Here is a 24022-nt window from a genome sequence, read left to right on the forward strand (position 1 = left end):
GAGTTCCCTCAGGGCTTACCATGGGGGCAGCTGTAATGTGATGGCTTGATGGCTGCAGCATCCTTAGTTTACTGATGTGGCAGGCCATAGTTTTCATTCACAGTGCCCTTTCCCAGCAAAGACCAGATGAGAATGGAAAAGTGAGTACACACACGTGTATATCAGCTCCTATCCTAGCCTGCCTTGTTTCTGCCCTGATATGACCCCTGTGCTTATCATCACACTGGGATACAATGCCTATTTCTGCAGCAAATAAGCAAGTGACTGAGGAATAGGCAAAAGCAGTATTTAAATCATTATTCTCTAAAATAGTTTGTAACCCAAGTTCCAAGCTGCTGAGGCTGAAGCCCCCTACGCAAATCCATGCATACCAGTTGAAGACAGATTTCTTCTGACAAGATTTTTCAAGTTTTGTTATTGTTTTTATTACTGTTACCTCCAATAATTAATAATTCCTCACATAGTCTCTCTTTGTTTTATTTATGGGATGGAGCTAGTAATCTGTGCCTGTTTGCCTCTAGGTCCAGCTGGCCTTGGTCTAGTCATTGAAACCTCAGGCTCACTGTCTCTCTGCTATGACAATGACTTATGTGGACATCTCTAGACAACCCTATTTTTCTTTTTTTTTTTAACATCTTTATTGAAGTATAATTGCTTTACAATGTGTGTTAGTTTCTGCTGTGTAACAAAGTGACTCAGCTATACGTATACATATATCCCCATATCCCCTCTCTTTTGCAAGACAACCCTATTTTTCTATGCATACAGGCTTAGAATTGACACTTTCTAAGGTCCCATCTGCCTAAACTTGTGACATAGTCATTTCTACTTTCATAAGACTCATTCTGCTGCCCCTAAAACTCCTTGGAGCACAGGAATCCCAGGGAGGCTCATCTGTCCTTTTGGCCTCATACACCTAAACACACCATTCAGTCATTTCTTCTTTGGGGTCCAGCCACCTCTGTAGGAGGCCTGGCACAAAGAGGATCTGACCCATTCTGTCTTTGATTCATCAGGGGAAAGAGCAGGAGAGCCTTGTTCTTCTTCATCATGGGGTCTCCCAACTATTTTCTTTGTAATATAGGCTCTGTTTGGGATTCAAAGACAGAAGCAGACCAATAGTTTCTTTGATTCCTGCTGCTATGTCTCCCCAGTAGCAAACAGCACACATTGGCATGATTCAAGAACAGGGTAGAGTGGTGAAGGAAATAAGCCAAGGGAAAAAAATCATTTACTATTTTTAAATATAATCCAGCCATATAGTATGTTTTAGGGACCTAAATCCTACTGTTATGATGGAAGTTTTTGGTTTAACCGATTGTAAAAAATGATCAAGATGCTCTTGTCAATGAGATTAAATTACTAAATGTAGCAGAAGTGAATAGAGAAGCTTCTTTAATAAAGTGCTTCCCATACCACCTCTATATTGGGTTTCCATCAAGAAGGCCAACATTAAGCATGAAACATCTGTGAATCAGAGCAAAAATAGAAAGCCCTGTGTCTACTGTAAAATAATAATGTAGTGATATTTCTAGGTAATGAGTATTTAATGGTGCTAGACTCTAAGACCTGTGTTCTTTGTGTACATTATCTCATTTGTTCTTTATAACGTCACACGAGGATGCTATTGTTAATCCCATTTTACATATGAGAAAACTGAAGTTCTTAGAGGTTAGAAATCTTCTCCAAGGTCATGCAGAAAGTGAATGTTAGAGCCAGGATTCAAATGTAGCCTAATTTAATTCTAAAACTTGAGCATTTAATTGCATATATTGTAGTATAGATGCTACAATATCTGAAATTTATTTGTAAAAATTTATGTCAGATAGTGTTATATCTCAGATTTGTTTCCATTGCCCAGGCTCTTAAGCCTTCTAATGGGGAATGAAAGGACAAGGAAGGTCAGAGGGTATTCTAATCAAGTAGCTGCATGCCAGAGACAGGCATTTTAAGCAGCTCTCTCATCTACAAGTTTATCAACAACTGATACTTTATGGATTGGTTAAATGAGTGCTAGAAGTGGTAAGAACTGTGGCAATTCTATACTGCAGAATGTTAGAAATGGTCTTTCATCAGTGAAACCAAATATAGTCAAAATAAATGATTTTACAGACACTTCCTGCCCTGGCTTAAACAATTATAAAAATCCATGTACTGAGAATGCCCTGGGTGAAATTGCGAATGGGTCTGTTTATTGCTGAGAACTACAAAAGATTTGGTTGCTTGATAGAGACTAGGTAGATAGCAGAATCCTGCCTCTGGAATTATGAATTTGAGACAATGTCTCTGGTATGCTGATAAGCAAAGCATTCAAGTGGATGCAGACCTGGGTTTCCTGGATTTGAGGAGTAGATGATAGAAACCGATTTGCTTATTTGGTAAATATATAAGGTAATGAAGACTTAGTTAATAAAATGTCCATAAGTACAGCCAACATTGTTCAGAGATGTGCTTCCATTATAACCTGGTAGAGTTTTCTACTAATAAATTACTCCAAGTGTTGTCTTGGTGAAGTTGATACAGGCCAGTTTGCAGCAGAGGTAGAGCCAGAATTCCAAAACAGACCGATGAAATTTTGATCACCTGAGTTTTTAACATTTGCAGAGAGAAGTGTGCAATCCTGGTTGGACTCCAAGCTGGGGAGGTGTTGAGGGTATCTGAAGATGTACTATTATTCCAGAGCAAATTGGCAGAGTGAAGATCCTGTGGTGTGTGTGTGTGTGAGAGAGAGACAGACAGATAGAGACAGAGAGAGATAGAGGGTAAGAGAGAAATGTTATGGTTCATCTGATATTGAAAACCATTAACCAGGAAGAAGAAAATACATATTTTTGGATTCAAAAAATAGAAGACACAACCAATAAAACACTTACATCCAAGAAAAGGGAACTATGCCTGGAACAGAGTCAGCTTCCACAATGTGCAAACCCCAGCATAATCCCAAATGAGGCCTGCCTTCAGACTCCTCAGATGCTGCCACCAACCTCATCCAGCAGTTCCTCAACCAAGGTACCAGATTCCTGTTTTCAGTATTTTCCCTCCCTACAACATAATGACAGCGTTCTCTAGAACCATAAAGGAACTTCTCACCAATCCCCTACGACATACAATTCTTTATTAATTAGATCACACGTGTTGTTATTGAGTGTGTATTTTGAGATCCTACCTACATTCAAATTCGGACTCTTATTATGCTGCCCTTTGCATTAGGATATTCTATGACCTAGTGTGCACATAAATCATTCCTCTTCAGTCATGGGTATAACTAGTAATTTGTTTGTTTAATTTTATTTCTGTGTTTCTCTCAATACACCATGAGTGAGAGAGCTTAGGGTGCAATAAGGTGGAGAAATACAGAAACAAACAAAGCACTATCACCAATTCTTTCTCTTTTTTTTAATTATGGAAGTAATATCATCTAAGAAATTTAGGGAATGCAGATACATAGACAAAAATAATTAATTTTAACTATCTGAAATCTCCCTTCTATCAAATGCCATATTTTGGCAGTCTTTCTGATTTTACCTTTTGTTATGTATATACAAAGAATATCAATTTGTCCCAGGTTGATCACATTACACATATTTTTCTATAATTCAGGTTTTTTCTTTCACCTGCTATATCTTGAAGTGCTACTTAATTCAAGAAGTATAGATTTAAATTATTATTTTAATATAAGAGAATAACTGCATTTTAAAATTTTTATAAATGTAAAAATAATCCTTTACTATTTGACTTTAGGCTATTTCCAGTATTCCCTATACACACAATGAACATAATAAGAACATGTGTCCATCAGGTCTTCTTTCATGACCTTGAGTATAGATACATAATTTCTTCCTTAAGTCCTGTGCACTTCTTGTCAAGGTGCTGCTGTTGTTACCAGTATGAGATTTGTTGTTACTGATTACCTTGGCCTGGGAATGAGCATTCGGATGTAGGGAGAATTGGCCACAGTGATGAGAAATCAGAGTTAAGCCCCATGACCCCCAGGCTGTGGCCTGTATAACGGTACAAGTCAGACCACATGGAGCACTGCTGGTCTGTGGAGGCAGCTGGCCTGTCTCCATGAACTGGTCCCTAGAACTCCCATGCCCCCCCCCCCTTGCCTTCACACTTCTTCTTACAGATCAGTAGCCTCCCCTCCAATTCAAACTGCTCTCCTGAAACTCAGAAGTGGTTCAGGCACTGGGTAGACAGGGGGCCATAGAAAAGTCCCCTGACACCTGAGTTCTCCTTTGGCATTCTTCTCCTAAGGGTCCTGCCATTATTCTAACAGGGGTGTGTAGAGGAGGAAAAGTAATTTCCCCTCTACCCTTCTGAGTTCTTGGCTGAGACCCCTGTATTAAAGCAAAGATTGTCAAGAAAAAACTAGCAGAAGTTTATTAACAGGTATACCTCATCTATACATAGAAGAGACCCAGGAAGAATGAGTAACTCCCTGAGGTAGCCTAAGACACCAGCTTAAATACCATCTTTAGTGAAGACAGAAGAAAGAAAAGTGTGGGGAGGCCAGTTATGTGGAGGTTACCAGGAAAAGCAGGAAAAATAAGGGTGATGTTTGTTATGCAAATATAAGTCAGTTTCTCCTCTGGTGATAGTATTCTCTTGAGATTTAGAGTCCTTCTCTTCCTAGTACACAGGGGCAGACACCCTTAGAAATGGAGATTTAATTTATAAATACACATTTCCCTTACAAAAGGGCAACTTTCTTTCTGGTTCTATGTGTGTTGTTTTTCAAAATAATCAGCTTAAGATAATCCTGTGCCAAAGAAACATATTTTGGGGTGGCTGATTCTGCTACTCTTCAAAACATCCTTTATCCAGGACATTTCCAAATTCAGGAAGTTCATGGGATTTTTCCAGTGACTTTCTACTAACCCTTTTTCAACATAACACTGCTTTCCTGAAAAGGGACTTTCTAATTTGGGTCTTTAAATTGCCACATCTACTGGGATGAGATCAATGGATTCTGACTGGAGCCATTCCCTACCCTCAGTGCTATCAAGGGCAATTTATTTTCATCCAAATTTGTATCTTATCTTGCGCACTGAAATGAGTTGATGGGATAATTTAAGGTGATTTTTTTCATCCTCATCTCTACTAGAAATCACTACACAACAGCACTGCTATTGCCCACTGCCTCTGTACTCTACATAGCTCTTCCTGGGAGAAATAGTTCTTCCCTTGAGTTAATACCTTTTAAAGAAAAGTATTCTTCCTACCACACTCATAAAACAAAGAAAAAGAAGAAAAATCACTGTTTAAATCGTCTCCATACATTCCATTAGATTATATATACCATGTCAGTGATCTTTGTCTAGGTTTTTTTTTTTTTTTTTTTTTCCCAACTCCACCTAATTATGTTCTTTGTTGAGGGTAACATTTAGCCATAGATGATTCTCATTAGAGAGTGAATCCTTTTCTTAATTGTGCCTGTTTTTGGTGTATACTTCTATGTAGAAACCAAGATTGAAGGCTGTACCTAAAGAAGCTTCCAGAGAGGAGGGCTTCCAGAGGGGGCCCAAAGAAGTGATGGTGCTGAAAGCAACAGAACCATTTACATATGATGTCAGAGAAGGCGAGAGGAAGATGTTTCATGCCACAGTGGCTACTGAGAGCCAGTTCTTCCAAGTGAAGGTTTATCATGTTGACCTGAAGGAGAAGTTCATCCCAAAGAAAATCATTGCCATATCAGATTATTTTGGCCGCAATGGGTTCCTGGAGGTGTTCAATGTCTCATCTGTGTCTGATGTTAACCCTGACCGAAAGATGGAGATCTCTAAACGCCTGATTCAAAAGGCAAATGCAACTCCTAAAATCAGTCATCTTTACTCGCAAGCTCTAGGAACATTTGTGAATGGGGTGTTTCTGGTGCATAAGGTAAGCCCACACCATTGTTTTGCAATATTTCTTCTGCAACCCCGGAACGTAAAAGTCTTAGCTGCCGAATGAATTTGGTTAACTTCATAAACACAGGAACTCAAAGACCCCCTGACCAGGGATAGCTGGGTGCCGTCTTCCCACTTCAGAATATAAGATAGACAATCTCTTAACATTCTTCTTCCCAAGGTAACAGCATGCAAGTCCTTCAGAAATCATGGCATTTTAACAGCTGTGCTAATCCATTCATAGCCACCCTGAGCCAGTAAAGGGCAGAGGTTATATCTCTCTATATATAGATACATACAAATCTATATCCATCTATATATGTTTATATATATAGATATAGAGAGAGAGGTTGGGGGGAAAGAGAGAGAGCTCTCCTTCTGGTTTTGTTTCTTTGAGTTCTGCCTCACCTGTTTCAGTGACAGCTTAACTTAATTGTGAATAAAGAATTGCCCTTCCAAGCTTGGATTTCAACTGTGACAACCAGAGTCAGAAATCAATAGACTACTTTGCCCTAGAGTCAGCTCTTATCCACAGTTAGCTAAGATTCTGATCATCTGACCTCTAAAGTGCTCTCACTTCTTCACATTCATTCATCAAAAAATTGTTGAGCAAAAAACCTTGGCATTAACTAATAAGAGAAATATGGATGTTGAAAACACTAGAAAAATCAAGTCGTTTCATTCCACAATATATTAATATGGGCAATAAAATGCAGAAGTTTGCTGAATTCTTAGAATTAGGGTAGGTATTTCAGTCCCAACACATCATAGAAATACTAAGGTTAGCTGACCTAACCGTTATGTGAAGTATTGTTTCATATTCCATTATATATGTCTTCTAGGGTGGCTCTTTACCTATCCCCCTGTTGTTTTCCATACACTCTGTTTAAGTGACTGTGCACGCATGTGCATTTGTAGAATTAATGAGTAAAGTAAGTGATATAGAAATTAGAACAATGGAAGTAGATGATCTAGATTCAAGATTGGGCAGATTAGGGAAGAATGAATAGAGAAGACAGAGGAAAGAATTACATATTGAAATAATAATCTGCTTAAGGAGAACTTGCAACCATCTTTTTGAGACTCATGATAAGACATGAATGGCCTTTGTTCTCAGGGAGATCCAAAGAAACCTGTGCAGCTTATCAGACCACACTATATCCAAGTTTCTTAAGAAATCTCAGCTATTCTGAGATGGGAGCAGGAAAAATTAGGAAAGTAATCCAGTTTTCTAGAAGAACCCAGCACACAAAGACTTAAAGGAAGGAAAGATAGAAAGAGAATTTAAATGGGAGGATAAACTGAACAAGATATCTTACACTATTTGGTACCTGTAATTCTGGACCTCCAGCTCATATTAACTGGTCTGAGACAACAGTTTCCACTAACGCCCTATATTTTTCAAAGTTGTGGAAATTCCTGATCCAGTTCTCAGAAGGTGAATGCTAATTTTCTTTTGCAGAAATTGGTATCTAATGAATGCATATATTATGAAATACGAGATGATACAGGAGTGATGGAAGTGCTGGTTTATGGACAACGACTGACCAGAATCAACTGTGAGACAGGCGATAAACTTACACTCATCTGCTTTGAATTGGCATTAAGTGGGGATAAGAGGCAGCTGAGATCCATAATTCACAGTTTCATCAAGGTGAGATCTTCTGGGGGGTGATCATTTTTCCAAAGTAGAAGTCTTTAAGAAAACTTGACTGCTGTTACTACGGAGAGTCCAGCAGGTAGAACGAGAACTAATTTTTGCCATTTAGTGGGTGTAAAGTTCCTTTTCATTATTCTTTTTTTTAAGGATATTTTTAAATTTAATTTTCTGTATTGAAGTATAGTTAATTTACAATGTTTTCTTAGTTTCAAGTGTACAAGAAAGGGAATCAGTTACACACACACACACACATATATATATTCATTTTCAGATTCTTTTCCATTATAGGTTATTACAAGATATTGAGTATAGCTCTCTGTGCTATACAGTAGGTCCTCGTTTACCTATTTTATAGATAATAATGTGCATATGTTAATCCCAAACTCCAATTTACTTCCGCTTCTCCCACTGCTATCCTCTTTGGTAACCATAAGTTTGTTTTCTATGTCTATCAATCTATTCCTGTTTTGTAAATAAGTTCATTTGTATCATCTTTTTAGATTGACAATGTCAATATAAATAATAACATGATAGTTGTCTTTCTCTGACTACTTCACTTAGTATGATAATCTCAAGGTCCGGCCATGTTGCTGCAAATGGCATTATTTCATTCTTTTTATGGCTGAGTAGTATTCCAGTGTATATATGTACCAAATCTTCTTTATCCATTCATTTGTCGATGGACATTTAGGTTGGTTCTGTGTACTGGCTATTGTAAATAGTACTGCAATGAACATTGTGGTACATGTCTCTCTTTTTTTTTTTTTTTTTGTTTCCCAGTTCGTTTTTATTTATTTATTTTTTTTATTTTTTATTTTTTTAAACATCTTTATTGGAGTATAATTGCTTTACAATGGTGTGTTAGTTTCTCCTTTATAACAAAGTGAATCAGTTATACATATACATATGGTCCCATATCTCTTGCATCTCCCTCCCTCCCACCCTCCCTATCCCACCCCTCTAGGTGGTCACAAAGCACCGAGCTGATCTCCCTGTGCTATGAGGCTGCTTCCCACTAGCTATCTATTTTACATGTGGTAGTGTATATATGTACATGCCACTCCCTCACCCTGTCACATCTTACCCCTCCCCCTCCCCATATCCTCAAGTCCATTCTCTAGTAGGTCTGTGTCTTTATTCCCATCTTGCCACTAGGTTCTTCATGACCTTTTTTTTTTTTTTCTTTCCCTTACATTCCATATATATGTGTTAGCATACGGTATTCGTTTTTCTCTTTCTGACTTACTTCACTCTGTATGACAGACTCTAACTCCATCCACTTCACGACAAATACCTCCATTTCATTTCTTTTTATGGCTGAGTAATATTCCATTGTATATATGTGCCACATCTTCTTTATCCATTCATCTCTCGATGGACACTTAGGTTGCTTCCATGTCCTGGCTATTGTAAATAGAGCTGCAATGAACATTTTGGTACATGACTCTTTTTAAATTATGGTTTCTTCAGGGTATATGCCCAGTAGTGGGATTGCTGGGTCATATGGTAGTTCTATTTTTAGTTTTCTAAGGAACCTCCATACTGTTCTCCATAGTGGCTGTATCAACTTACATTCCCACCAAAAGTGCAAGAGGGTTCCCTTTTCTCCACACCCTCTCCAGCATTTATTGTTTCTAGATTTTTTGATGATGGCCATTCTGGCCGGTGTGAGATGATATCTCATTGTAGTTTTTTTTTTTTTTTTTTTTTTTTTTATTTTTGGCTGTGTTGGGTCTTCATTTCTGTGTGAGGGCTTTCTCCAGTTGCGGCGAGCGGGGGCCACTTTTCATCGCAGTGCGCGGGCCTCTCACTGTCGTGGCCTCTAGTTGCGGAGCACAGGCTCCAGACGCGCAGGCTCAGTAGTTGTGGCTCACGGGCCCAGTTGCTCCGTGGCATGTGGGATCCTCCCAGACCAGGGCTCAAACCCGTGTCCCCTGCATCGGCAGGCAGACTCTCAACCACTGCGCCACCAGGGAAGCCCTCACTGTAGTTTTGATTTGCATTTCTCTAATGATTAATGATGTTGAGCATTCTTTCATGTGTCTGTTGGCAATCTGTATATCTTCTTTGGAGAAATGTCTATTTAGGTCTTCTGCCCATTTTTGGATTGGGTTGTTTGTTTTTTTGTTATTGAGCTGCATGAGCTGCTTGTAAATCTTGGAGATTAATCCTTTGTCAGTTGCTTCATTTTCAAATATTTTCTCCCATTCTGAGGGTTGTCTTTTGGTCTTGTTTATGGTTTCCTTTGCTGTGCAAAAGCTTTTAAGTTTCATTAGGTCTCATTTGTTTATTTGTGTTTCTATTTCCATTTCTTTAGGAGCTGGGTCAAAAAGGATCTTGCTGTGATTTATGTCATAGAGTGTTCTGCCTATGTTTTCCTCTAAGAGTTTGATAGTATCTGGCCTTACACTTAGGTCTTTAATCCATTTTGAGCTTATTTTTGTGTATGGTGTCAGGGAGTGTTCTAATTTCATGCTTTTACATGTACCTGTCCAGTTTTCCCAGCACCACTTATTGAAGAGGCTGTCTTTTCTCCACTGTATATGCTTGCCTCCTTTATCAAAGATAAGGTGACCATATGTGCGTTGGTTTATCTCTGGGCTTTCTATCCTGTTCCATTGATCTATGTTTCTGTTTTTGTGCCAGTACCATACTGTCTTGATTACTGTAGCTTTGTAATATAGTCTGAAGTCAGGGAGCCTGATTCCTCCAGCTCCATTTTTCGTTCACAAGATTGCTTTGGTTATTAGGGGTCTTTTGTGTTTCCATATAAATTGTGAAATTTTTTGTTCTAGTCTGTGAAAAATGCCAGTGGTAGTTTGATAGGGATTGCATTGAATCTATAGATTGCTTTGGGTAGTAGAGTCATTTTCACAATGTTGATTCTTCCAATCCAGGAACATGGTATATCTCTCCATCTATTTGTATCATCTTTAATTTCTTTCATCAGTGTCTTATAATTTTCTGCATACAGGTCTTTTGTCTCCTTAGGTAGGTTTATTCCTAGATATTTTATTTTTTGTTGCAATGGTAAACGGGAGTGTTTTCTTAATTTCACTTTCAGATTTTTCATCATTAGTGTATAGGAATGCAAGAGATTTCTGTGCATTAATTTTGTATCCTTCAACTTTACCAAATTCATTCATTAGCTCTAGTAGTTTTCTAGTGGCATCTTTAGGGTTCTCTATGTATAGTATCATGTCATCTGCAAAGAGTGACAGCTTTACTTTTTCTTTTCCAATTTGGATTCGTTTTATTTCTTTTTCTTCTCTGATTGCTGTGGCTAACACTTCCAAAACTATGTTGAATAATAGTGGTGAGAGTGGGCAACCTTGTCTTGTTCCTGATATTAGTGGAAATGGTTTCAGTTTTTCACCATTGAGGATGATGTTGGCTGTGGGTTTGTCATATATGGCCTTTATTATGTTGAGGAAAGTTCCCTCTATGCCTACTTTCTGCAGGGCTTTTATCATAAATGGGTGTTGAATTTTGTGGAAAGCTTTCTCTGCATCTATTGAGATGATCATATGGTTTTTCTCCTTCAATTTGTTAATATGATGTATCACGTTGATTGATTAGGATTGAAGAATCCTTGCATTCCTGGAATTAACCCCACTTATTCATGGTGTATGATCCTTTTAATGTGCTGTTGGATTCTGTTTGCTAGTATTTTGTTGAGGATTTTTGCATCTGTGTTCATCAGTGATATTGGCCTGTAGTTTTCTTTCTTTGTGACATGTTTGTCTGGTTTTGGTATCAGGGTGATGGTGGTCTCGTAGAATGAGTTTGGGAGTATTCCTCCCTCTGCAATATTTTGGAAGAGTTTGAGAAGGATAGGTGTTAGCTCTCCACTGAATGTTTTATAGAATTCTCCTGTGAAGCCATCTGGCCCTGGGCTTTTGTTTGTTGGAAGATTTTTAATCACAGTTTCAATTTCAGTGCCTGTGATTGGTCTGTTCATATTTTCTATTTCTTCCTGGTTCAGTCTCGGCAGGTTGTGCATTTCTAAGAATCTGTCCATTTCTTCCAGGTTGTCCATTTTATTGGCATAGAGTTGCTTGTAGTAATCTCTCATGATCGTTTGTATTTCTGCAGTGTCAGTGGTTACTTCTCTTTTTTCATTTCTAATTCTATTGATTTGAGTCTTCTCCCTTTTTCTCTTGATGAGTCTGGCTAATAGTTTATCAATTTTGTTTATCTTCTCAAAGAACCAGCTTTTAGTTTTATTGATATTTGCTATTGTCTCCTTCATTTCTTTTTCATTTATTTCTGATCTGATCTTTATGATTTCTTTCCTTCTGCCAGCTTTGGTGTTTTTTTGTTCTTCTTTCTCTAATTGCTTTAGGTGCAAAGTTTGGTTGTTTATTCGAGATGTTTCCTGTTTCTTGAGGTAGGCTTGTATTGCTATAAACTTCCCTCTTAGAACTGCTTTTGCTGCATCCCATAGGTTTTGGGTCGTTGTGTCTCCATTGTCATTTGTTTCTAGGTATTTTTTGATTTCCCCTTTGATTTCTTCAGTGATCACTTCGTTATTAAGTAGTGTATTGTGTAGCCTCCATGTGTTTGTATTTTTTTTTTTTAAGATTTATTTATTGATTGATTGATTGCTATGTTGGGTCTTCGTTTCTGTGCCAGGGCTCTCTCTAGTTGCGGTAAGCGGGGGCCACTCTTTATTGCGGTGCGTGGGCCTCTCTCTATCGCGGCCTCTCCTGTTGCGGAGCACAGGCTCCAGACGCGCAGGCTCAGTAGTTGTGGCTCACAGGCCCAGCTGCTCCGCGGCATGTGGGATCCTCCCAGACCAGGGCGTGAACCCGTGTCCCCTGCATTAGCAGGCAGACTCCCAACCACTGCGCCACCAGGGAAGCCCATGTGTTTGTATTTTTTACAGATCTTTTTCTGTAATTGATATCTAGTCTCATAGCGTTGTGGTCGGAAAAGATACTTGATACGATTTCAATTTTCTTAAATTTACCAAGGCTTGATTTGTGACCCAAGATATGATCTATCCTGGAGAATGTTCCATGAGCACTTGAGAAAAATGTGTATTCTGTTGTTTTTGGGTGGAATGTCCTATAAATATCAATTAAGTCCATCTTGTTTAATGTATCATTTAAAGCTTGTGTTTCCTTCTTTATTTTCATTTTGGATGATCTGTCCATTGGTGAAAGTGGGGTGTTAAAGTCCCCTACTATGATTGTGTTACTGTTGATTTCCCCTTTTACGGCTGTTAGTATTTGCCTTATGTATTGAGGTGCTCCTATGTTGGGTGCATAAATATTTACAATTGTTATACCTTCCTCTTGGATTGATCCCTTGATCATTATATAGTGTCCTTTTTTATCTCTTGTAATAGTCTTTATTTTAAAGTCTATTTTGTCTGATATGAGAATTGCTACTCCAGCTTTCTTTTGATTTCCATTTGAATGGAATATCTTTTTCCATCCCCTCACTTTCAGTCTGTATGTGTCTCTAGGTCTGAAGTGGGTCTCTTGCAGACAGCATATATATGGGTCTTGTTTTTGTATCCATTCAGCCAGTCTGTGTCTTTTGGTGGGAGCATTTAATCCATTTACATTCAAGGTAATTATCGATATGTATGTTCCCATTCCCATTTTCTTAAATGTTTTGGGTTTGTTATTGTAGGTGTTTTCCTTCTCTTATGTTTCTTGCCTAGAGAAGTTCCTTTAGCATTTGTTGTAAAGCTGGTTTGGTGGTGCTGAACTCTCTCAGCTTTTGCTTGTCTGTAAAGGTTTTAATTTCTCCATCGAATCTGAATGAGATCCTTGCTGGGTAGAGTAATCTTGGTTGTAGGTTTTTCTCCTTCATCACTTTAAGTATATCCTGCCACTGCCTTCTGGCTTGCAGAGTTTCTGCTGAAAGATCAGCTGTTAACCTTATGGGGATTCCTTTGTGTGTTATTTGTTGTTTTTCCCTTGCTGCTTTTAATATGTTTTCTTTATATTTAATTTTTGATAGTTTGATTAATATGTGTCTTGGCATGTTTCTCCTTGGATTTATCCTGTATGGAGTCTCTCTGTGCTTCCAGGACTTGATTAACTATTTCCTTTCCCATATTAGGGAAGTTTTCAACTAAAATCTCTTCAAATATTTTCTCAGTCCCTTTCTTTTTCTCTTCTTCTTCTGGGACCCCTATAATTCGAATGTTGGTGTGTTTAATATTGTCCCAGAGGTCTCTGAGACTGTCCTCAGTTCTTTTCATTCTTTTTTCTTTATTCTGCTCTACAGTAGTTATTTCCACTATTTTATCTTCCAGGTCACTTATCTGTTCTTCTGCCTCAGTTATTCTGCTATTGATCCCGTCTAGAGTACTTTTAATTTCATTTATTGTGTTTTTCATTGTTGCTTGGTTCCTCTTTAGTTCTTCTAGGTCCTTGTTAAACGTTTCTTATATTTTCTTCATTCTATTTCCAAGATTTTGGATCATCTTTACTATCATTATTCTGAATTCTTTTTCAGGTAGACTGCCTATTTCCTCTTCATTTGTTAGGTCTGGTGTGTTTTGACCCTGCTCCTTCATCTGCTGGGTGTTTTTCTGTCTTCTCATTTTGCTTGTCTTACTGTGTTTGGAGTCTCCTTTTCACAGGCTGCAGGTTCGTAGTTCCCATTGTTTTTGGTATCTGTCCCCAGTGGCTAAGGTTGGTTCAGTGGGTTGTGTAGGCTTCCTGGTGGAGGGGACTAATACCTGTGTTCTGGTGGATGAGACTGGATCTTGTCTTTCTGGTGGGCAGGTCCACGTCTGGTGGTGTGTTTTGGGGTGTCTGTCGCCTTATTATGATTTTAGGCAGCCTCTCTGCTAATGGATGGGGCTGTGTTCCTGTCTTGCTAGTTGTTTGGCATATGGTGTCCAGCACTGTAGCTTGCTGGTCATTGAGTGAAGCTGGGTCTTGATGTTGAGATGGAGATCTCTGAGAGATTTTTGCCATTTGGTATTATGTGGAGCTGGGAGGTCTCTTGTGGACCAGTGTCCTGAAGTTGGCTCTCCCACCTCAGAAGCACAGCCCTGATGCCTGGCTGGAGCACCAAGATCCTTTCATCCACACGGCTCAGAATAAAAGGGAGAAAAAATAGAAAGAAAGAGGATAAGATAAAATAAAATAAAATAAAGTAAAGCTATTATAATAAAAAATAAGAAAAAAATTATTAAGAAAAAATTTATTAAGAAAATTTTTTTAAATTTTTTAAAATAAATTTATTAATTTTTTATAATAAAAAATAAGAAAAAAAATATTAAGAAAAAATTTTTTTTAATTTTTTAAAATAAATAATATGAAAAAACTTATTAAGAAAAAATTTTTTTTAATTTTTAAAAATAGAAAATAAGGAAAAAATTATTAAGAAAAAAAATTTTTTAAGTAAAAAAAAAAAAAAAAAACGGACAGACCGATCCCTAGGACAAATGGTGAAAGCAAAGCTATACAGACAAAATCTCACCCAGAAAAATACACATATACACTCACAAAAAAAGGAAAAGGGGAAAAATTAATATATCCTGCTCCCAAAGTCCTCCTCCTGAATTTGGGATGATTCGTTGTCTATTCAGTTATTCAACAGATGCAGATACATCAAGTTGTTTGTGGAGCTTTAATCCACTGCTTCTGAGGCTGCTGGGAGAAATTTCCCTTTCTCTTCTTTGTTCGCACAGCTCCCGGGGTTCAGCTTTGAGTTTGGACCCGCCTCTGCGTGTAGGTCGCCTGAGGGCGTCTGTTCTTCGCTCACACAGGACGGGGTTAAAGGAGCAGCTGCTTTGGGGGCTCTGGCTCACTCAGGCATGGGGGGAGGGAAGGGTACGGATGCGGGGCGAGCCTCCGGGGACAGAGGCCGGCATGACGTTGCAGCAGCCTGAGGCGCGCCGTGCGTTCTCCTGGGGAAGTTGTCCCCGGATCATGGGAGCCTGGCCGTGGTGGGTTGCACAGGCTCCTGGGAGGGGTGGTGTGGATAGTGACCTGTGCTCGCACACAGGCTTCTTGGTGGGGGCAGCAGCAGCCTTAACATCTCATGCCCGTCTCTCGGATCCGTGCTGATAGCTGCGGCTCACGCCCGTCTCTGGAGCTCATTTAGGCGGCGCTCTGAATCCCCTCTCCTCGCGCACCGCGAAACAAAGAGGCAAGAAAAAGTCTCTTGCCTCTTCGGCGGCCGCAGACTTTTTCTCGGGCTCCCTCCCAGCTAGCTGTGTTGCGCTAACCCCTTCAGGCTGTGTTCAAGCAGCCAACCCCAGTCCTCTCCCTGCAATCTGACCGAAGCCCGAGCCTCAGCTCCCAACCCCCGCCCACCCTGGTGGGTGAGCAGAGAAGCCTCTTGGGCTGGTGAGTGCTGCTCGGCGCCGAGCCTCTGTGCAGGAATCTCTCCGCTTTGCCCTCTGCACCCCTGTGGCTGTGCTCTCCTCCGTGGCTCCGAAGCTTCCCCCCTCTGCCACCTGCAGTCTCCACCCGCAAAGGGGCTTCCTAGTGTGTGGAAACCTTTCCTGCTTCACAGCTCCCTCCCACTGGTGCAGGTCCCGTCCCTATTCTTTTGTCTGTTATTTCTTTTTTCTTTTCCCCTACCCAAGTACGTGGGGAGTTTCTTGCCTTTTGGGAGGTCTGACATCTTCTGCCAGCATTCAGTGGGTGTTCTGTAGGAGCAGTTCCACGTGTAGATGTATTTCTAATGTATCTGTGGGAAGAAAGGTGATCTCCGTGTCTTACTCTTCTGCCATCTTGCCCAGACCCCCCATGTCTCTTTTTGAATTATGGTTTTCTCAGGGCATACACCCAGTAGTGGGATTGCTGGGTCATATGGTAACTCTATTTTTAGCTTTTTAAGGAACCTCCATGCTGTTCTGCATAGTGGCTGCACCAATTTACATTCCCAACAAGAGTGTAAGGAAGGTTTCTTTTTCTCCACACCCTCTCCAACATTTGTGACTTGTAACTTTTTTTTCTTTACATTATCTCATTTAATCCACATAGTATCTTTTTTTTAAATATATTTTTATTGGAGTATAATTGCTTTACAATACTGCGTTAGTTTCTATTGTACACCATAGTGAATCAGCCATATGCATATATGTCCTTCCCTCTTGAGCCTCCCTCCCATCCACCCTATCCCACCCCTCTAGGTCATCATCCTCTTTTCCATAGTGGTTGTATCAATTTACATTCTCACCAACAGTGCAGCAGGATTTCCTTTTCCCCACACCCTTTCCAGCATTTATTGTTTCTAGATTTTTTGATAATGGCCATTCTGACCGGCGTGAGGTGATACCTCATTGTAGTTTTGATTTGCATTTCTCTAATAATTAGTGATGTTGAGCATCTTTTCATGTGCCTCTTGGCCATCTGTATGTCTTCCTTGGTGAAATGTCAATTTAGGTCTTCTGCCCATTTTTTAATTGGATTGTTTGTTTTTTTTTATATTGATCTCCATGAGCTGTTTGCATATTTTGGAGATTAACCCTTTGTCTGTTGTTTCATTTGCAAATATTTTCTCCCATTCTGAGGGTTGTCTTTTTGTCTTGTTTATGGTTTCCTTTGCTGTGCATAAGCTTTTAAGTTTAATTAAGTCCCATTTGTTTATTTTTGGTTTTTTTCTATTACTCTAGGAGGTGGGACAAAAAAGATCTTGCTGTGGTTTTTGTCAAAGAGTGTTTTTCCTATGTTTTCCTCTAAGAGATTTATAGTGTCTGGTCTTACATTTATGTCTTTAATCCATTTGGAGTTTATTTTTGTGTATGGTGTTAGGTAGTGCTCTAATTTCATTCTTTTACATGTAGTTGTCCAGTTTTCCCAGCACCACTTATTGAAGAGGCTGTCTTTTCTCCATTGTATGTTCTTGTTTCCTTTGTTGTAACTTAGGTGACCATATGTGCGTGAGTTTATCTCTGGGCATTCTATCCTGTACGATTGATCTATATTTCTGTTTTTGTGCCAGTACCATACTGTCTTGACTACTGTAGCTTTGTGGTATAGTTTGAAGTCAGGGAGTCTGATTCCTCCAACCCCATTTTTCTTTCTCAAGATTGCTTTGGCAATTCAGGGTCTTTTGTGTTTCCTTACAACTTGTAAAACTTTTTGTTCTAATTCTGTGAAGAATGCCATTGTAGTTTGATAGGGATTGCATTGAATCTGTGGATTGCTTTTGATTCTTCCAATCCAAGGACATGGTATATTTCTCCATCTGTTTATGTCATCTTTGATTTCTTTCATCAGTGTTTTATAGTTTCCTGAGTACAAGCCTTTCACCTCCTTATGCAGGTTTATTCCTAGGTACTTTATTCTTTCTGTTGCAATTGTAAATGATAGTGTTTCCTTAATTTCTCTTTCTGATTTTTCATTGTTGGTGTATAGGAATGCCAGAGATTTCTGTGCAGTAATTTCGTATCCTGCAACCTTACCAAATTCATTGATTAGTTCTATTAGTTTTCTGGTGACATCTTTAGGATTTTCTATGTATAGCATCATGTTATCTGCAAACAGTGACAGTTTTACTTCTTCTTTTCCAATTTGTATTCTTTTTCTTTCTTTTTCTTCTCTGATTGCCATGGCTAGGACTTCCAAAAATATGTTGAATAAGAGTGGCAAGAGTGGACATCCTTGTCTTGTTCCTGATCTTAGTGGAAATGCTTTCAGTTTTTCACCATTGAGTATGGTGCTTGCTGTGGGTTTGTCACATACGGCCTTTATTATATTGAGGTAGGTTCCCTCTATACCCATTTTCTGGAGGGTTTTTGTCATAAATAGGTGTTGAGTTTTGTCAAAAGCTTTTTCTGCATCTATTGAGATGTTCATATGGTTTTTATTCCTTAATTTGTTAATGTAGTGTATCACATTGATTGATTTGTGTATATTAAAGAATCCTTGCATCCCTGGGATGAATCCCACTTGACTGTGGTGTATGATCCTTTTAATGTGTTGCTATATTCTGTTTGCTAGTATTTTGTTCAGGATTTTTGCATCTATGTTCATCAGTGATATTGGCCTGTAATTTTCTTTTCTGGGGATATCTTTTTCTGGTTTTGGTATCAGGGTGATGGTGGCTTTCTAGAATGAATTTGGGAGTGTTTCTCCCTCTGCAATTTTTAGAAGAGTTTGAGAAGGATCAGTGTTAGCTCTTCTCTAAATGTGTGATAGAATTCACCTGTGAAACCATCTGGTCCTGGACTTTTGTTTGTTGGAAGATTTTTAATTACGGTTTCAATTTCATTACTTGTGATAGGTCTGTTTATATTTTCTAATTCTTCCTGGTTCAGTCTTGGAAAATTGTACCTTTCCAAGAATTTGTCCATTTCTTTGTGGTTGTCCATTTTATTGGCATAAAGTTGTTTGTAGTAGTCTCTTATATTCCTTTGTATTTCTGCAGTGTCAGTTGTGATTTCTCCTTTTTCATTTCTAATTTTATTGATTTGCATACTCTCCCGTTTTTTTCTTGATGAGTCTGGCTAAGGGTTTATCAATTTTGTCTATCTTCTCAAAGAACCAACTTTTAGTTTTATTGATCCTTGCTATTGTTTTCTTCATTTCTATTTCATTATTTCTGCTCTGATCTTTATGATTTCTTTCCTTCTACTGACTTTGGGTTTTCTTTGTTCTTTCTGTAGTTGTTTTAAGTGTATGGTTAGATTGTGTATTTGAGATTTTTCTTGTTTATTGAGGTGATATTGAATTGCTATAAACTTCCCTCTTAGAACTGCTTTTGCTGCGTCCCATAGGTTTTGGGTTGATGTGTTTTCATTGTCATTTGTTTCTATGTATTTTTAAATTTCTTCTTTGATTTCTTCAGTGGTCTCTTGGTTATTTAGTAGTGCACTGTTTAGCCTCCATGTATTTGTGTTTTTTCAGTTTTTTTTTCCTGTAATTGATTTCCAATCTCATAGTGTTGTAGTCAGAAAAGATGCTTGATACAATTTCAATTTTCTTAAATTTTCCGAGGTTTGATTTGTGTCCAAAGATGTGATGTATCCTGGAGAATGTTTCGTGTGCACTTGAGAAGAAAGTGTATTCTGCCACTTTTGGGTGGAATGGTCTGTAAATATCAATTAAATCTATCTGGTCTATTGTGTCATTTAAAGCTTGTGTTTCCTTATTTATTTTTTGTTTGGATGATATGTACATTGGTGTAAGTGTGGTGTTAAAGTCCCCTACTATTATTGTGTTACGGTTGATTTCTCCTTTCATGGTTGTTAGCATTTGCCTTATATATTGAGGTGCTCCTATGTTGGTTTCATAAACATTTATAATTGTTATATGTTCTTCTTGGATTGATCCTTTGATCATTATGTAGTGTCCTTCCTTATCTCATGTAACAGTCTTTATTTTAAAGTCTATTTTATTTGATAGAGTATTGCTACTCCAGCTTTCTTTTGATTTCCATTTTCATGGAATATCTTTTTCCATCCCTTCACTTTCAGTCTGTATGTGTCCCTAGGTCTTAAGTGGGTCTCTTGTAGACAGCATATATATGGGTCTTATTTTTGTATCCATTCAGCCAGTGTGTGTCTTTTGGTTGGGACATTTAATACATTTACATTGAAAGTTATTATTGATATATATGCTCCTATTACCATTTTTAAAAATTGTTTTGGCTTTGTTTTCGTGGGTCTTTTTCTTCTCTTGTTTTTCCCACCTAGAGAAGTTTCTTTAGCATTTGTTGTAAAGCTGGTTTGGTGGTGCTGAATTCTCTTAGCTTTTGCTTGTCTGAAAAACTTTTGATTTCTCATTAAATCTGAATGAGATCCTTGCTGGGTAGAGTAATACTGGTTGTAGGTTTTTCTCTTTCATCACTTTAAGTATATCCTGCCACTCCCTTCTGGCCAGCAGAGTTTCTGCTGAAAAATCTGCTTATGGGTATTCCTTTGTATATTATCTTTGCTTTTCCCTTTCTGCTTTTAATATTTTTTCTTTGAATTTAATTTTTGTTAGTTTGATTAATATGAGTCTTGCCATGTTTCTCCTTGGGTTTATCCTGTATGGGACTCTCTGTGCTTCCTGGACTTGGATGACTATTTCCTTTCACATGTTAGGGAAGTTTTTGACTATAATCTCTCCAAATATTTTCTCAGACCCTTTCTTTTTCTCTTCTTCTTCTGGGACCCCTATAATGCAAATGTTGGTCCATTTAGTGTTGTCCCAGAGGTCTCTGAGATAGTCTTCAATTCTTTTCATTTTTTTTTTCTTTATTATGTTCCTCAGCAGTTATTTCCACCATTTTGTCTTCCAGCTCACTTATTCGTTCTTCTGCCTCAGTTATTCTGTTATTGATTCCTTCTAGTGAATTTTTCATTTCAGTTATTGTGTTGTTCATCTCTCTTTGTTTGTTCTTTATTTCTTCTAGATCTTTGTTAAACATTTCTTGTATTTTCCCAATCCGTGCCTCCATTCTATTTCCAAGATTCTGCATCATCTTTGCTATCATTACTCTGAATTCTTTTTCAGGTAAATTGCATGTTTTCTCTTCATTTATTTGGTGTTGTAGGTTTTTTACCTTGCTTCTTCATCTGTGACATATTTTTTTGCCATCTCACTTTTTTTTTTTTTTTTATTAATTAGTTGGGTGGTGTTCCTGTCTTACTTGCTGTTTGGCCTGAGGCTTCCAAAGCTGGAGTTTGTAGGCTATTGGGTAGAACTGGGTCTTGGTGCTGAGTTGAGGACCTCTGTGAGACCTCAGTTTGATGAATATCCCCTGGGGTCTGAGATTCTCTGTTAGTCCAGTGGTTTGGACTTGGAAGTCCCACTGCAGGAGCTTCTGCCCGACCCCTGGCTCATAAACCAAGGTCCTGCAAGCCATGTGGGGTGGCAAAAAAAAAAAAAAAAAAAAAAGAGAGAGAGAACAATAACAAGGTAAAAAATAAAATTGGACTAGGAAACTAACAGATATGTTAGAAAGAACATAAAAATAAAAATATAAATGAATTATCAACTGGAAGGTACAACAGTACCACAATAGTAAAAAAGAGGAAGAGGGAAAAAAAAAAAAGGAAAAAAAAGAAAAAAAAAAAGGTGGAAAAGGTCTTGACTGTGGAGGGTGGGGCCTAAGCAAGGGCAAGGTTTGGGCAGTGGGCAGGGCCTATGCTTAGGACCCACAGTGCTGGAAAAGGCTCTGGGGGCAGTGGGGGGTGGGGACTAGGCTCAATGGAACAGAGGTCTCAGAGCACAGGGGACCTCACCTGGGAGCCCAGCGGGCTTCCTGGGCTCGAGTGGGCGGGGCAAACACCCTCCTCTCCTCTCCTGCTCCTCCCTCCCAGAGGGCCCCTCCTGCCTGCCTCTCCTGATCTCCCTGACCTCCCTCCTATGCCCCCAAGGACCCACGTGGCCTGGAGGGGCCTTTGGAGGGCAGGGCATTGGCCTGGGAGCTCAGCAGGCTCCCTGGGCCTGAGTGGGTGGGGCAATCGCCCTCCATTCCTCTCCAGCTCCTCCTCCCAGAGGACCCCTCCCACCTGCCTCTCCTGATCTCCCTAGCCTCAGGGGTGCCGATCCTGTCTGGCCACCCCCTTCAGTCCCCCCACATCCTACCCATTCATTTCAGGGTTCCTCCGTCTCTTTGGGCATCAGGGTCCTCCACCAGCAGCAGGCAGGCTCCCTAGTTGTGGGGAGATGGTAACTTGGTGTCTTCCCATACTGCCATCTTGACTCCGCCCCCTTGTAGTCTTTTTAATGATTGCCATTCTGACTGGTGTGAGGTTACACTTCATTGTAGTTTTGATTTGCATTTCTCTAATACTTAGCAATATTGAGCATTTTTTTATGAGTTTGTTGGCCATCTATATGTCTTCTTTAGAGAAATGTATATTTAGATCCTCTGCCCATTTTTTGATTGGGTTTGTTATTTTGATATTAAGCTGTATGAGCTGTTTGTGTATTTTGGAAATTAATCCCTTGCTGGTAGCATCATTTGCAAATATTTTCTCTGAGGCCATAGGTTGTCTTTTCGTTTTGTTTATGGTTTCCTTTGCTATGCAAAACTTTAAGTTTATTTAGGTCCCATTTGGTTATTTTTGTTTTCATTTCCATTACTCTAGGAGACTGATCCAAAAAAAATATTGCTGCAATTTATTTCAAAGAGTGTTCTGCCTATGTTTGTGATAGGTGTTTTATAGTATCCAGTTTTACATTTAGGTCCTTAATCCATTCTGAGTTTATTTTTGTATATGGTGTTAGAGAATGTTCTAATTTGATTCTTTTAGATGTAGCTGTCCAGTTTTCCCAGCACCACTTATTGAACAGACTGTCTTTTCTCCATTGTATATTCTTGCCTCCTTTGTCATCGATTAATTGACCATAAGTGTGTGGGTTTATTTCTGGGCTTTCTATCCTGTTCCATTGATCTATATGTCTGTTTCTATGGCAGCACCATACTGTTTTGATTACTGTAGCTTTGTAGTAGTCTGAAGTCAGGGAGCGTGATTCCTCCAGCTCCATTCTTCTTTCTCAAGATTGTTTTGGCTATTTGGAGTCTTTTGTGTTTCTATACAAATTAAAAAATTTTTTTCCAGTTCTTTGAAAAATGCTATTGGTAATTTGATAGGGATTGCATTGAATCTGTTGATTGCCTTAGGTAGTATGGTCATTTTAACAATATTGATTCTTCCAATCCAAGAACATGATATACCTTTCCATCTGTTTGTGTCATCTTCAGTTTCTTTCATCAGCATCTTATAGTTTTCATTTAAGGGTATTTTTAATCATATTGAAGAGAGAAACTTCAGAGAGGCTATCAAAGGATATGATATCTAAGCTAAATATTGTAGAATTGTTTGAATTTTCAGACCAGGTAGATTATTTAGTAAATTTGGACTTCCTTAAGGCAGATTTGTTTCAAATACTGGCTCTGTCATTTGCTAGGTGACTAATAACTTAAATACTAGGAACCTCTGATTCATCATCTATAGAATGGAAGAAATACCTTTTATCCCAGAGGATAGTTAACAGAACTCATTTTGATCTAAATGATCAAGGATGCCCCTGAGCATTTCAGAACACAAAGTTACCTGCCTTTAATGAGATACACATACTTGTCTACAACGAGGTGTTTGGTCCTACAGGGCAAATTCCATGGTCTTTGTCAAACTCACATATACACATTCATGTGGGATGGATTCCTGGAACACTAACAAAAGTTAATACAGCCATACCTTGTTTTATTGCACACTTCACTTTCACTTTCTTGTGCTTTCCAGATATTGCTTTTTTTTTTTTTTACAAATTGAGAAATTGAGGGTTTGTAGCAATCCTGTGTAGAGCAAGTCTCCTGGTGCCATTTTTCCAAAACATTTGTCACTTTGAGTCTCTGTGTCATGTTTGGCAAGTCTCATGATATTTCAGGCTTTTTCATTATTCTTATATTTGTCATGGTGATCTGTGATAAGTGATGTTACTATTGAAATCATTTGGAGTGCCATGAACCGCACACCCATATAAAATGGCGAATTTCTTTGATCAAGTTGTGAATGCACAGAAAAGCATTTTAAAGGAATTTTAAA

At 38.7% G+C, this 24022-nt stretch overlaps 1 protein-coding gene across 4 annotated transcripts in view; it reads left to right on the top strand.

The window, feature by feature from the left end:
* LOC309635076 (interferon-activable protein 203-like) overlaps positions 1–24022 on the top strand; it is a 52158-nt gene that overhangs the window by 23725 nt on the left and 4411 nt on the right. For 3 of the 4 annotated variants that reach the window (XM_082405889.1, XM_082405890.1, XM_082405888.1), the window contains 3 exons: positions 2812–3009; positions 5464–5883; positions 7354–7545. In XM_082405889.1, coding sequence (XP_082262015.1) covers positions 2812–3009; positions 5464–5883; positions 7354–7545 — 810 coding nt within the window. The remainder of the gene's footprint in view (positions 1–2811; positions 3010–5463; positions 5884–7353; positions 7546–24022) is intronic. The other variant, XM_082405891.1, reaches the window with a different exon arrangement.

Source organism: Balaenoptera borealis (assembly GCF_965194805.1).
Source record: "Balaenoptera borealis genome assembly, chromosome: 1".
NCBI classification, from domain to species: Eukaryota; Metazoa; Chordata; class Mammalia; order Artiodactyla; family Balaenopteridae; genus Balaenoptera; species Balaenoptera borealis.